Here is a 15,255-nt window from a genome sequence, read left to right on the forward strand (position 1 = left end):
CTGCAGCATAAATAAATGTATTGCACCTATAAATGTCTTCCTTAGGAATCAAATGTCCACATTAGCCCTTTTCATTCAAGGGTAAGAACTGTAATGCTTCTTTGTAGTTTTAGTCTGGAGGGGTTTTGGATTTTTTTCTCCTTCCCAGTGTGCTGTAACTTGGGAGATAAATGGGAGATAAAGTGGGGAAAGTTTTAGGACCAAAACTGTCAGCAAAAGTAGATGCTTGCTATCAGTCATGGTCCGTAGCTATCACTTTAAAATTCCACCTTAGGTAGGACAGCCAATAGCTCTCTTGGCTGGACAAGTCTCTTAGCAGAAGTAATGACAGGTTACCGGAATTCTTTAATTTTTTCTGAAGCCAGAGGAATCATCTATGTTTACATAACTTTACAAAAACATGGAAATCTATAATATGAAACTATTGTTTCATAAATGCAAATACAGTTTGCTAATATTAGAAAAACTACTGAAATGTGTTCACTTAGTTTGTAGTTTCTCATTTTCTCAGTAGAAGCCTTTACCTCTTACACATACTTAACTGCATATCTAGCAGTATTAATTTTATTTTATTGGAAGCATAGTCTTTAACTCTCATCTTGCAAATTTTTAAGCTCATGTATCCTTATGCAGCTTTTACACCAGTTCATTCATCCCATCCCTACTCCCTAATTGCCCAACCACTTTAAATTTAAACTTTAAATTTATTTGTGTCTGTGGTTCCTGTATTTTATATGATATGTTTTCAGTATACTTTAAGGTTCAGAAGGAGCTAATAGATGTTCTAAAACAGAGAGGAAAACACAATGTGTTGTTTGCAACTACTTTGTTTTTTTCTTTTTATTTTCTACTGCTACTTCAGAGCACTACCAATATGACTACATTTCTCAGATTCATGCTCAGGCTAACTGAGCTATGTCTTTCTGAAATTCTTAACGACTCCCCTCCTTTTCAAGCCCACTTCTGTCTCCCCCATTTTAAGGTTTCTCAATTTCTTTGTGCTTTCCTATCAACCTCAGCAGTTTGTTTCCCCCTTTTATCATTCTTTCTCTAATCATTGCTCTGATTATTTTTCTCCTCAGTCTGTCTTCACAGCCACATAGTCACACACGTGTGCACACAGGAACACCATGCCCAGGAAAGATTTGGAAAGGAATTTAACAAGAAAGCAGAATAGACTGTGCTGGTCAGATACAGGATACAACCAGGCAAGCATACTTACCACACCACTATTTATACTTACCCCTCTTTTTATTCTGCACCTTTTTCCTTCTCCAAAATGTGCAGCCCTCTGCTTTTTCCTGCCTTTGGCTCCATCCCTAAATACCCTATATTTCCTGTGCAATCCTGAGCTACATTTTCCATGCATCCCATGATGCATGGCAGAAACTTTGGTCATCTTCCAAGGCAGAAACTCCCTTGGTCTGAAAGGTTTTGGGGGGAGCTGCTACCAGTGGCTCATGGTGATGGGGGTGATGGGCTCCATGCCCACTCACTGCAGCTAAGGCTGTGCTGTGACAGCCCCAGACAGGATTTTTGTTACTTGTGTGCATCCTTGATTTGAGTCACATGGGCTTGATGGTTCCAGTGGTGGGCCTGGGAGCAGCCTGGCAGGGTATTATTCTGGCTTCTGCCCTGCCATCAGTTCTCTGAACTCCTCTGTAGGTGTGCAGACGGGCATTTTTTCTCAGAACCTGACTCTTTATATTCTCATCTCCTCAGTAAATAGTCTAAATTAATGCTCTACAGTGTTGCTATTGAACAGATACTGAGAAAGTAGAGTGTGTGCCAGCCAGGGCAGCCCCCAAGGTACCCATCTAACTCCTTACTAATCTCACAGCTCATCCATTATGTGAAAAAGATGTAAAAGTGATTTCTAGGAAGTTGCCAGGACTCAGTCATTCCCATTTGAAAGCATCGAAGGGAAAAAATGAATAAAAGGGGATGTGGAGCAGATGTTTCTTCTGATATTTTTATGTCAGTTAAAAAGGTTGAATTCTGTTGGCAGTGCAAGCTGCTTAGTGATTAATGGAAATGACAAACATGGTGCATTCCCTCTAAATTGGTGTCATGTTGATAGAGGACATTTTGATTGAGATAATGTAAATGCTGATGTGAGGATTTGTTTATAATGTTATAGCTCTTTTCTGTTCATAGAGATAGGTGCTCAGCTCCTCTGGAAAACTCACTATTTGGTTAGGTGTCTGTCAGTCTGTGTGCATAGCAGAGCTTTTGTAAGCAAGCTACTGTTCTGTGGCTTAGTGTTTGGGGTTTTTTCAAACATAAGCTTTTTAATTGAGATTTTTAAGAAATTTTATTTATCCAGATGTTGGTTTGTTTTGGATTTTTTTCCCAATAACTTGCAGTTTCCCTCACGTATTTCTTGTATTCAGTAAATACAACCAAGAAAGGTAGCATGATTTCCTTCACAGGATTGCTGGTTATGTAAAGGTTGGATACAAAAAAATTTAGGGATCTGGAGTGGGGAAAAGGAAGAAAAGGGGCAGGAAATGGTGACAATTACAACTGTTGAGGCTGGTAAAAAAAAAACTGGATTACAGTCCTATAAATGAACATGTGGGTAATGAATTTTGGGAACACTAATATTTGTGAACAAAAACTGACACTACAATCTCTTTCAAAGCTGGGTAATGAGACTATCTCCATATTCATCTGAGCATTATTTAACGTTTATTAGGATGTTCAGGTCTGAAGAGAGATCAAATGCTCTGCTATCCATGGCAGGAAAGACCAGTATATACTTAGTGAGTGTCTTTGCTATTTCTAGCCACTTACAGATAGCTTGTGTTAAAATAAGATTACAGATAATCTGCATCTTTGGCCTGACTTTACTGGAGTTATCACTCCTGCTTTGGCCTGGTATAATTTGCTGAGGTTTTCACTTGTCTATCTGTGTTCACTGCAGAGAGTAACCAAGGATTTGTATTGCACTGATGGGAAATTGTAAAGCCAAGGTTTGGCCCTTGACTCTTCTCCTTTCCATTACCCTGCCAATACAAAGTAAATGAGAACTGGAGTAGAGTTCATACTTTTTCTTTTAGGGTATGGATTTTTCAAAATTTGTTTTTATACCAGCCTTGAAGCTTTTTGCATGGAAGAGAGGGATAGGAGGAAGAAGGGAACAAGATGGTATTGGCAGTGTTCCTGCTATCTCCCAGCTGGAGAAGACTCAAACGAGCCCCAGGCAGCTCTGAAGCTTTCTGTGGCTGGGCCCAGTGTAAGATCAACACAAGTGTGGTGAATATCTGAGTTTTCCTGACAATCCTCCCTCTCAGATGCAGGGCCCAGGAATGAATTACAGCTACACAAATGTGCAACACTATCCAGATTCAAAATTAAACTGTGCCATTTCTATCCTGAACAGTGTTTTGTTCAGTCCCACAACTTATGCTTCGTTTCTATTTTTGGGGGGTATTTTTTGTTGTTTTTTTTTTTTTTGTTTGTTTTGGTTGGGTGGGTTTTTTGTGTTTATGTATACTTGGATGACTTAATTCACAAAAGTACTTTGCTAAAAGTTGGTGTCTAATTATATTTTCTTGTAATGTCTGTAGGCTGACATGGTTACAAAGATTCTAATTGTCTAATCTATGGCTTGTAATTTAAAATCACTGCTAAATTTGTTTAAAAATCCATTTTGGTTCAGCCATTTGTATTTAAATTAATTTCTCTCTTCCTCCCCTCTTCCAGCCCAAAGCAAAGAACAAAGTCGAGAGAGAAGCAGAAGTACCTCTCATTTTGCCATTAATGGGTTGGCTTTTTCTGTATTCATAGCAAATTCCTGGGTTGAGCTACTGTGTAGCATCTCAAATTGCAGTTTTCACCCCTATAGCAGTAATTTTCCCTATTATCCCAGTGGCAAATAAACTTGTGCTCTCTCTGTCTCACTCTGATGGCAAAACCTCTATTTTGTTCCCTTTTTTACCACAATGGTAATTGTTGTGTTTATCACTGACATAACTGAGCCTAGAGTAAACTTGACACAAAATCTGCAAATTTCCATTAATCTTATTTTAATTTTTACTGCTTTTAATTTCATTTCTGTTTCTGTGGGGCATATTTGGATATTGTGCTAATGGTGAGAACACTTTATAAGTTCATTAGCTGACAGTTGAAGGCAGAGGGAGCATGTGAGAAAGATACAGAAGCTTTTAGAAGGCTGAAGCTTAGATCAATGGCAGTGTGAAGAAGGTTTATGCTCAGTCACGAAGGAGCTTTTCTTTTGGAAAGTTTTAGTGACATGAGAGCCAGTGTAGCCATGGACAGAAATTAACACTAATTCAGATAAAAAAGCACTAAAATTGCCTTTGTTTGTTTACCTTCCCTATTAAATAAATTAAAAAAAAACAAAAAAAACCCAAAACTGTGCTGTCTATTTATGTAATATTTTTTATTTCTATAGTTTATTTCTAGGATTCACATGTATATAATACTATATGTATACTATTCTGTAAATATGCAAAATATAAGAATGTTTTTGCTTTGGGAAGCTATTTTAGGGATTTTGAGTTGCAAACCTACTGAGCATTGGGAAGGACTATGCTTGGGGGAATTAACCAATTGTAGAAGCAATGGTTGAGGAAAACAGCTGCATTGTGTTTCATTTTTTTAATTCAGTATTGTAGAAGTAATGGTTATTGATGGCTGATTTGCCTTGTAGTTCATTGCTTATGATTCTGTGAATAAAACATCATTTAAGCTTGAATTAACAGAAGTAAAAATTGTGAAATGTGCAAATTAATCTGGCTGTGCTGGCCATTTTCCATTTTCATTTGCTAAGCTTCATGAAAAAATTGGAGAATCCAGAGAAGAGAGAAAATAATATAGCACCCAGAAAATGCAAGCAGTGATCAAAGTGAGCAAACTTGGCCATTTTAATGTAGAGGAAAGATTTGTGTCTGCAAATAGACAAAAGATGGTTGCAAGGAGAAGTGCAGCAACTTATCCTCCAAACTCACTGTGAATAAAAAGAGAACTGATAAGTTTAAGTTGCAGCAGACAGTCCTACAGTGCAGAGAGTTGAACAAATGCTGATACTGAAGGGATGGTGGAGCTCCAGGCTGCCTTAAACCAGACTGTGCCAGGAATGATACATGGATGTAATTGAGATTTTTTTGGGAGGTGGATTCGATTATCTTTGAGGTTCACCAAAACCATGTGATTCTGTTGCTATACTAATTATGACCACAAAATGATTCTGCTTTTTATCTCAGCACTTATTTCTTCAAATATAGTTTGAGTAATTTAACTACTTTTTCCTGGAATAATCTTGGAGAATGATGGAGTATTTATTTAATGGGATGTTGAGGGTAACAGAATTGAAGTCTTGGGCTTTAGGTTACTCTCTATATGAACTCTCATGAGTAAAATAGTTGTGTGGTGTGGAAAAGACTCTTGCTAATGTCATGTGATGACAGTGAAAGGATGAAACTTTCAGTTCTTAGAACTCATGCTCTTGCCTTAGCTAGCTGTGAAAGTAAACCAAGGGCCCCTAAAATGATGGTAACCGGGAAAAAACAAATCCCAGTTTCACTGGGAAGGTATTTAAAGATGCCAGGGGTTGTTTTTGCTTGTACTTCTGGGACTGCAGAAGTTCAGTTCAAGTTCTGGCTGAGGAGGCAACCTAGTCATGGATGAAAAATACTGTTTGATCTGAGTTTTACTACAGCTGAAAAATCAGTGGCCAAAGTATGGGCCATGTCATGCACATCTGCAATTTGGTGGACTTGTTCATGACACCTTCTAATTTTCTTCAATTCTCTTATATACAGTGAAACTTACCAATTGCCTAATGGCACTTACATGTGAAAATTGCATTTTTTGCTGGGTGGCTGTTGATGTATAGCAGCATTTCTTTAAGAACAGAGTAAATTAGCTTTCTTGCAGATGCAACATGAGCACACAAATTGTAAGAACTACACTCAGGGCTTTAGAGGTTTCAGTTTACTCAAATTTTTGGTTATGCATGAAGTCAGGAAAGGCATGTTTTCTGTTTGCCACTGTATTTAATAATGAGGTGACATTGCAATGGCAAGGGCATGTCACATTTGGACACTTTCTTAGTCCTTGTTTTTACCTGGAAAGTCATTTGATTGTAACTGAATGAACAGTAACTGCATCTAGAGTAGTTGCATTTCTTCAAAAATAAATTTCTGGATTTCCCTTAGGCATCACAGTAGATCCATTTCAGATGTCAAAATTAATCTTTTTATGTCCAGTTTTTGTACACAACATATTTAGGATGTGCATAAAGCTGCAGCTCATTGAGAAGTTGTTTCCTTCCTGCACATGAACTTCACTGCAATTGCTGGCACATCCAGGTGTAGTTTCCAAGTGCTCACAGACTGGGCACAGAAATTCAGTCTTGCAGCCAGCTGGGTGTGCTGGCCTATTCCTACTGCTCTGGCCTGTCCAGGTGAGCACATGGTGAGCAGCCACAGCTGCTTCCTGCACTGTGAGGGCCAGCAGCCTTGAAGGTCTTACAGCTTTGTCCTGCCAGAGCCATATATCGTGCTGAAAGTGCTGCTTCCTGTGCTTTTCCTCATCAAAGAACCTACAGGGACATTCTAGTTGCAAGTACCTGATATTTAGTGTGTGGCTTGTGGTGATCCACCTTCTGGTCATGCAGAACTTTCTCTCTCTAAGAGTCCATCATAAATTTAACATGAGGAACTTCTGTTGAGGTTGCAAGGCAAATATTTTTTTAGTTAGAATTTAACTAAAATCCTAACTATCACTGCCACCTTTCATTTAGGGGAGGGTATTATTTAAGCAAATATTTTCAAGATTCTTTTTAATCAAGGCTTTTAGAAAGGGGTCTTTGGCAGTATGCAGAAAGCAAACCAGGTGTTTAATTACCTTTTCTTTATTTTACATTAAGATTATTGTGTAATAAGTAAAAATGTCAAGAAAAGTTCTTGGCTACCTTAGAACCTCCTCTGTGTAGGATCAGATTGTGTTAGGTATTTTTAATGTTTTGGAGCTCTTTTTCAGATGAGTGTGCATACACTTAAAATGATAAGTAGAAGTGTGTTCAAATAACTCAAAGAATTTTAGATACATACACAGTTCTATATCAGAATTGTGATGATTTCTTCCTTAGCTTTCATTTCCTCCTCTGTCACTGTTTGACTAGTGAGATTTTTTGGATGCTGGTAGTGGGTGATGGTCCTTGGGTCCTGATTCGTGATTAATTTTTGACTTCAGCTCTCACAGCTGAAGGGGTTGTGAGCTTCTGTAAACTAAAAAGGTGGAATGAGCAAAGCCAGGAATGGTCAGCAGAAGTTTCAACCACATTTTCTTTTCCAATAGCAAATGAGCAAGGGCACCCCTAATATTTGAGAACCTGGTAAACGCTACATCAGAAAACATTTCATCTCAAAGTCACATTCTGAAAAGGTTACTTCTCACAGTGTGAGATGTAAAATTCAATACTTGTTCACACTTATTTTTGTCTGATTTAACAGTACCTATGCTTATTTTAGGCTAACTAAAACTGGAGAATTAAATTTAAAATTTATTTTACTTTTCCTGTTCTTAGACATTGTAATGTTGAGTTCCAAACTACAGAATTTTTATATCCAGACTTGAAAAAACTTGCAGACATAAGGCTTGGTTCCTACCATTGCAGACATTGTCCTACAGAACAGCAAGAATATTGAAGCAGTGTTTCATCATGTTGGCTTTTTGTGGAGCTTTTTTTTCCATATGCTTAGGTAGTACAGCAACCCAGCAGCTGTGTGTATTCCTATTCCTTCTGTCAGAATACAGAAGGATCTTTTTCTCTCATATAGTTATTGCTTTGACTATGATGAAATATCTTGTTCTTTTAACTTACCTTAAAAGAATTATAAGACATCATTTCTCCACCACATAGCATTGCAATGTGTAAAGGGTGAGTATAGGTTTAATGTAGATATGCACAGAGAGAAAATTCTGCTGGCAGAGCAGGAACTTACAGTGTACATATATTGATGTATAAAAATTTATTTTTTAACATTTTCCAGTTATCTTCTGAATATATGTTGCAATAGAGCAACAAATCTTATTTTATTCTTTTAAAAAAAATTCAGGTATGACATTTCAGTGGGCAGCTATTTTTTTGGGTAAGCTTGCAGTTTTTTCCCCCTTCACTGTATGTTTGTGCTTTCAGGGCTCAAGAGTTCAAACCAGTTTGAGTTACATAAACCCAAGCACCTCACAGTCTATTTAGCTTTCAGTATTTTTCCAAGAAGTTGAAAGTGCTGGAGAGACATTGCAGGACTTTGTGGATCTGATGCATTGCCTGTTTTTGTCACTTCTGTCATTTAATTCCATCCATTTTTCTGTATCTACACCTTTGCTATGTTCCTGTAAAGCTGAGATTTACTCCTATATTAGCAGATGTTTAAAGGAGTGTATTCCCTGCAGCAACCACATTCACTGACAGAAACTAAACACATTGCAACACATTCATTGAGCCACATAGTGCAGACTGTCATGCCAGGTAATCTATTTATAATGAGCTTTGCACTTATAAAAGGAGGCTGTTTGTCAGCCCTAAAATTAAAGCTGCCTTTTCCCAGAGTAATGGAAAAACTGGTGTTCACCAAGGTGCTAATGAAATTTTATGGGAACATCATATAGGGCCACAGAGTTTCTAAATCCTTTTTGTCATTCAGCTATTCTGCTTTTTGGAGATAGCCAGCAGCTGTGCCACCTGTGCAGGATGACTATCCCTTCATCTTTACACCAGTCAGAAAGTAAAACAGGAGTGAGAACATCTGCTTCCCTCAATCACTTAAGAGACACTGAAATCTAAGAGGTGTAGATTCTTTCCAACTTTTGACTAACATTCTGGAGCTGGAAAAAACTATTCTGTAAACTCTTTTTTGAACTATTTTCTTTTCCTCTAATGTTTAAAATAGAGGGTCCTGAAAACTCAGAAATGAGTGTTGACTTCCCCATCCATCACCACATTCCCTTTAGTATCCAGAACCCATGAAGAAATACAGCAATGAAAATGCTCCTAAAGTCTGTGCAGCTACAAGGTTTGTTGTTAGTATTTTTTTCACTCTAGGCTGCTCTCCCTTAGCCTAGTTACCTAATCAAGCTTTTCTAAGAAAATATATTTTTCCCCTCAAGCCATGCTTATTCAAATCCACTGTTGCGAAGCTTAGTTAATGGTGAACTTCACAATGCATTCACAGCTGCATTTGTTAGCTAATTAAAATACTTGGGTTTTCTGTCTAGACCAAGAGGCTTAGAGAAACTTGATGCTTCACACAGAAAGATACAGTGATTTATTTTTTTTTTTATGTTTATGGTTTTAAAATTTTTAATCTTCATGTTGGGACACAGAAAACCCTTTCAAACTTTATCATGAAATGGATTTGGTGGTCTCATATTGATCTGTATTATTCAGGAGATTAAACTTTAAAAAGGCTATTGCATTTTCTGGTGCTCCTCTCTTTCTAGTTGGGATTCTTTTTGTGCATACTTTTTTTTCTCATTCTAAGAGCTTCTATCACTGTTCTGACCAGGTTTTCACCTCTTGCAGCTCGTAGACAATTTTTGATGCAATGTGAAAGCATGTAAAAAGTGAGCAAGCTGTTTGTAGGGAGGGTTTTTTTCCCCCTATTCTCCTCAGAAAGAATATTAGTGACCTTTGACAAACTCTAACAAACTGACAGCTGGATTTATTATGCTAGAAATAGCTTTTCCAGACATCAGGGAGCATGTGAGTTTTTACATTAGCTTGGAAGATTTTGAGGTTTACTACTATTCTGAAGTCCCCTAAGACTACATATGTTGTGCATTTGGACCAGGTACCAAGAAAGCAAATATACACTTTTGGCATTTCACTTCTACTGGCTTGAAAAGCAAAAATCTGTTACCCTTGTGTCCTCAGTTCTCCCACATTTTTGTTTGTTTATTTTTCTTTCCTATCTCCCAGATGGAATCAGCACTACAAAGGCCTTCCCTCTCTCCCTCTGCCTCCCCTGTATGTGGATATATGCAACCATTTCTCCTACTTTGCATGTGAACACTGTAGACTTTATCTCCAAATCTTGCGTTTTGCTTTCTTGTCTTTTCTTAGCTTTGTTAGGTAATTTGATTTTTTATTGTCTCCTTTACCAGTTTTCTCATTGAAGCTGTTTTGATTCTGCCAGGGTCTCTTCCTTGTATTCTGTGTTCATTTTCTTCTCTGTTTTAACATGCTTGGGTGACTTTTAAAACAACATTCCTTAAATGTTCATCCTTACATCTACTCTAGGTTTTCTTCAAGTTTCCTAATTTCTATCTTACACACTACTGATCTTTTTGTGTAACGTTTACAAAAGCAAGTAGTGGCTGATAAAATGTGCTGTCTTCCTTTCTGTGTCATCATCCACTTTGACATCTTGGTATCATGTCTTACTTTCCTCTGTTTCAGAGCTGCCTTCTGCCTGCTGCTTGCTGCTGTTGTACTTTTCTTTATTCTTTATTCTTTTTTTTCTTTTCTTTTCTTTTCTTTTCTTTTCTTTTCTTTTCTTTTCTTTTCTTTTCTTTTCAAGTTGCTGCCCTTTGCCATCCAAAGTCAACAATACTATCTCTTTCTGTCATCAATTGTCTTCATACACTTGAACATAACTGCTGTTTCCTATTGCACCTTTAACTACTGGTAATTTTGTCAGCATGTGAAATTCACTTGTCCCTTCACTTTGTTCCTATGTGCCTGTGAAGTGATTTTTGTTACTGCTCACTGCACTGGTGCCTACCTTTGCATTTTTATTGATCCCCATTTTTAAGATCTTTATGCATCTATATAAATGGCCTCAAGTTGTGCCAGAGGGGTTTAGAGTCACAGAAAGAGTTGTAAAGCATTGGAACATGCTGCTGGAGAAGTGGTGAAGTCATCATCCCTAGAACTCTTCAACAAAACCTGTAGATTCAGCACTTTGAGGATGTGTTTTAGTAGTGAACATGGTGGTGGTGATAGGTTGATGGTTGGACATGATGATCTTAAAGGTTTTTTCCAACCTTGATTTTAGGATTCTATTTATATGCATAATACCTCCCAGAAAACGATCCTACACTCATAACACTTTTCACAAGGTGAATTTGTTGAAAATATCCCATTCTTTTACCTTCATTTGAAGAACAATCATATTTTTTATTAGTTAGTGTTCAACAGAATGTTGAAGTTAACAAAGCTGACTTGTTAAAAAGCAGCCTTTTCTGTGCTATAAAACTTATACCTACATACCACTTTCTATTTCTCCCATTCTAGAAAAACAGAACGAAGGGCGTTATATCTAAACCCCTGATTTTCTATAAGAAACATTTGACTTCCATATGACACTCTTTAATGTTGTTTTCTGAGTTGTAGCAGTATCTCTTTACAAAGATTGGCCTTCGTTCTCAAAAGCAGCAAACTTGGATAAAAATGTCGTATGGCCATATATAAAGGTTTGGTTACTGCAGAGACAAAGCTCCCCTGATTTTCTGAAAGAGTTCAGAAAATGAAAACACAAGACTTCTTTAAGATCACAAACAATATTTCTTATCTTCTTGATTTGATCTGGAGTGCATCCATTAAAATTTGCCTTTTGGTATCACAACAATTATACCTTGACTGAGTTAGTATTTTATGATATTTTTTAGATAGTGTGTAGAAAGTGAGGGAAACACTTCTGAACAAAATAGGTTATGAATTCTGCATGAAGTACCTGAAAACAGACACAGAGTCTCCTTGATAATGGAAGAATATATTGACCTTTGTTTGTGGAGAAAGGGGAAATGGCTTGAAATGTTTTACAATTTAATTAAAGTGTCATCTACTTGTATAAAATTTACTTTATATCCCCTAATGAGCACATAAAACTTTCCAGGAAAGTCCTTCTCTTGTAGCATCACAAGGAATTTGTAGATAGATAGCAGCCTTTAGCCTTAAATTTGTGCCACATCAACATTTTTTTTTTTTAACTCCACTTTCCTTCCCATATCTTGATATTTGGTTAGAGGCCTTTAAATGTGCATGTGTGATCAGTCACTCATCATCATCAGAGCCCAGCAAAACAGCTCGTCCTTATGGACATTTGAAATAAAGCCAGTCCTAGCAAAGAGATTGCTTGCAAGAATTGCCAACAAATTAGATGAATTTTTAGAGTGGATATGAAGTCTGATTAAACAAACATTTCATTTCTTTTAGCAGCTGATTGATTGATTCCAAACAAAAAATCTGTGCCATCTGGTCCTTAAAACAAAGCAGCATTACACATTCATTCATTCATTTTTAAAGAATTGTATAGGAAAATATCTATGTAACTCACCCTTTTTATGCATATATACACACACAACAATTTCTATAAATTATCAGTTTTTCTTTGCATAAAATTATTTCTTAATATTTAAAGCACATAATTTTGTAAAAATTCTACATTTGTAAGAAAATATGGGAATTACTAGAAAAAGCTCTACCTACAATGCTTCTTATTGTGTCTGAGCTATTCATTACACATTTTGACAAACAATTTTATTACTTGAAATAGAAAGCAGTATTCAAGGAAAAACTGAAACAAACCTGTCTGCTATATCAATTCAACTTATTCCAGCAAATACTGTGACATTTCAGACCTTGTTGGGCCAGAGAATTAGTTCTGTACGTATGTAATAGAGTAACTGCAGAGCTGTGTAGGAACAGATATTGCAGGTAGGGAGAAATTTCACAATTTCAAAACTCAGTGTTATTCCAAGAGAACAATTTAAAAATGTACACAGAGAAAACTCACATACTCTTTTAGTATCTCTTGAAAAAAGTGGTAAGCTTAAGGGTAAAAGTATGTTATATCAATAGAACTAATAGAAACTTACACAAGAATATAAACAAAGTTATTAACCATATTGTTAAATATGGTTTAAATACATTCTTGAAAAGGTATTATTTTTCCTCTGTCTCCCCAAGTTGTTAGAATTGACTTCTTATTCTTGCTTTTCCTCACATTACAAAAGCAGAAATTATGTCCTGCAAGCTTTTAATCACTTCTATAATTTTGGAAAGATGCTTTGTTTTCTGTGAACCTCAGTGATATTGTTTTAATGTCAGAGGTACAACTCTTTGTATATAAACAGGATCCATTAATTGTCCTAAGAACATTTTCCCCCTCAGGTTTCAACTATTCTTATTGCTCTGTTTTGTTTTATTTCATTTCAGCTATTTATGAACTCTCTTGTGAAGCATACAAACACTTGGGCAAAACTTCAAATTACTACTGGATAGATCCGGATGGCAGTGGGGCACTGGGACCTTTGAAAGTTTACTGCAACATGACAGGTAACTGCATTGTATTTACTAATTAAGTTGATTGAAGGGGAGATTTAGTTTTTTGTGTCTTTTTAAATGTAGCTGGAGAAAGAGGCTGTTCATATTTCATACTTCTTGTTAAAAGAATAACAATTACTAAGAGCTTTTCATCAGGGATCATCAAATTTGCAGTCACTATTCAGGATACACTGAGCAAGGCAGTAGTTACTCCATTTAATAAGCCTTTTGAATTGCACCTATTAGTCTTAATAGGTCTTTGTATCCTCAGTGTTGCATCATTTTAAAAAAACTTAAAAGATTCGCACAGAAAAATTCAATAGATATGGCCATTTACCAAAGCTGTTGTGTATCAGCCTAGTGGAGCTCAGTTGTATCTGTTGTTCATGGGGTGTTGCAGAAGGCAGCTTACCACTACAAGCAAGGAATAGAAATTAATTACTGGAGAAGCAAAATGTTTAAGTTTTCTTTATTGTCTGTTTTGTCTTTTAAACTAGGGATGTCCTTCTAACACCTGTTAAACTCTGGAGATAATATTTATATAACTACATTATTTTATTTTTATTTTATTGTGTGTATTGTCTTATGCCTTTAAGACTAGTTTTGTATTCTCACCTAAAGTATCTAATCTTAGTCATCTGTGTTGCCATGATGAGGCAGGAAAATATGATCATGAAAAACAGGACAATTTTCTGCACTGAGATTGTATTACTTCTTTGTTCCGTTAATGCATAGCAGTTGTCTCAGGGCCTTTTCTGATGTGAAATATTGGAGAGCTGATAAAAAAAACATGTGCTCTGACTTTCCCCAAATGTCTGCCTAAAAAGTTAAAATTTCATTATGTTTGCATTGGAAATCTGATGTATGCCTGAGTCCTCAGACTGCAGCATCAGCAAAATGAAGGCATTGTCATAGGTTGAAACACTGTCTCTGACTTTTTAGAGATCACAGGTGCTGAAGCTCCCACAACTCTTCTGAAGGCAGAAACCTGGACATATCTGAGGCTGTGGGATGGGTTTTATCCAACTGGAATGGGAGAGATGGGGAGGGATGCATGGCACATGCAGCAAACCCCAAATCAGGCCCTTCTGTTCTCCAACAGGACTACTTGTTGGAGGACAGAATACCACTGTTCCACGTTCCTGTTAATGTCTGCTTTTGTATAGTAAATGCATACCTAGAAGGGAGCCTGATCTAAGATCTGGAAGTGCTGTCAATCCCATTTGGACTGGAGAGACAGGCCAAGCCATCTGTCCTGAGACACAGGTGAAAAGGCACCCTTTCATTTCCTGAGCCATGATTTTAAATCATAACTAGCACCTTAAACAGCATCAGTAACTAATCAGGCAGGCACTGCAGTAAACAAGGCCAAGAATGCTGTCATTTAAGTGATTTCTGCTATTCAGATCTGCTGTGTTCAGTGCTAGCTACAGCTTTTGGTTACTCTCCAAGGGTAAATATGAAAATTAAAAATATACTGCCCTAGTGGAGTTAGGCACAGAAAAGTACACTCATCCAGTACTGCAGCATTGCTCATTCATGTTAAATATAAAAATACAACAGAAGGTCCTAGTAGCTTCTTTAACACTGGGGAAAAAAAAAAAAAGGAGAAATAAAATAAATAATTTCATTTTACTAATGTTTCTTATCTACAAAACAATTTCAGAGTATATAAATGTGACCTTTTCCTAACCAGTGCTAGGAGATCATGAGCATTAGGATATATGATTAATTCACTTGGATATGAAGCACGCTGTGGAAGAGCGCAGTTTTCTGTTCTAACTGGATCACTCTCATCAGCAGCTCTTTGCTACAAGAAAAAGGCAATTTGCACTAATATCCACATAAACATTGCAGTTTTGAAAAATAACCCTAAAACAACTATTTCTTTTTTAAAATGCCAATGGCTGCAAGAGATATGTGAAAATTGATGGAAAGTAATTTTAATCTGTGCT

The 15,255-nt window shown here is 36.7% G+C and overlaps 1 protein-coding gene across 1 annotated transcript in view; it reads left to right on the forward strand.

The window, feature by feature from the left end:
• The window catches only part of CNTNAP2 (contactin associated protein 2), a 1,014,330-nt gene that overhangs the window by 677,172 nt on the left and 321,903 nt on the right, over positions 1 to 15,255 (forward strand). The window contains exon 12 of the mRNA XM_059850210.1: positions 13,193 to 13,312. Within this exon, the coding sequence (XP_059706193.1) occupies positions 13,193 to 13,312 (120 nt within the window). The remainder of the gene's footprint in view (positions 1 to 13,192; positions 13,313 to 15,255) is intronic.

The sequence above is a fragment of the Haemorhous mexicanus genome, chromosome 1 (genome assembly GCF_027477595.1).
Source record: "Haemorhous mexicanus isolate bHaeMex1 chromosome 1, bHaeMex1.pri, whole genome shotgun sequence".
NCBI lineage: Eukaryota > Metazoa > Chordata > Aves > Passeriformes > Fringillidae > Haemorhous > Haemorhous mexicanus.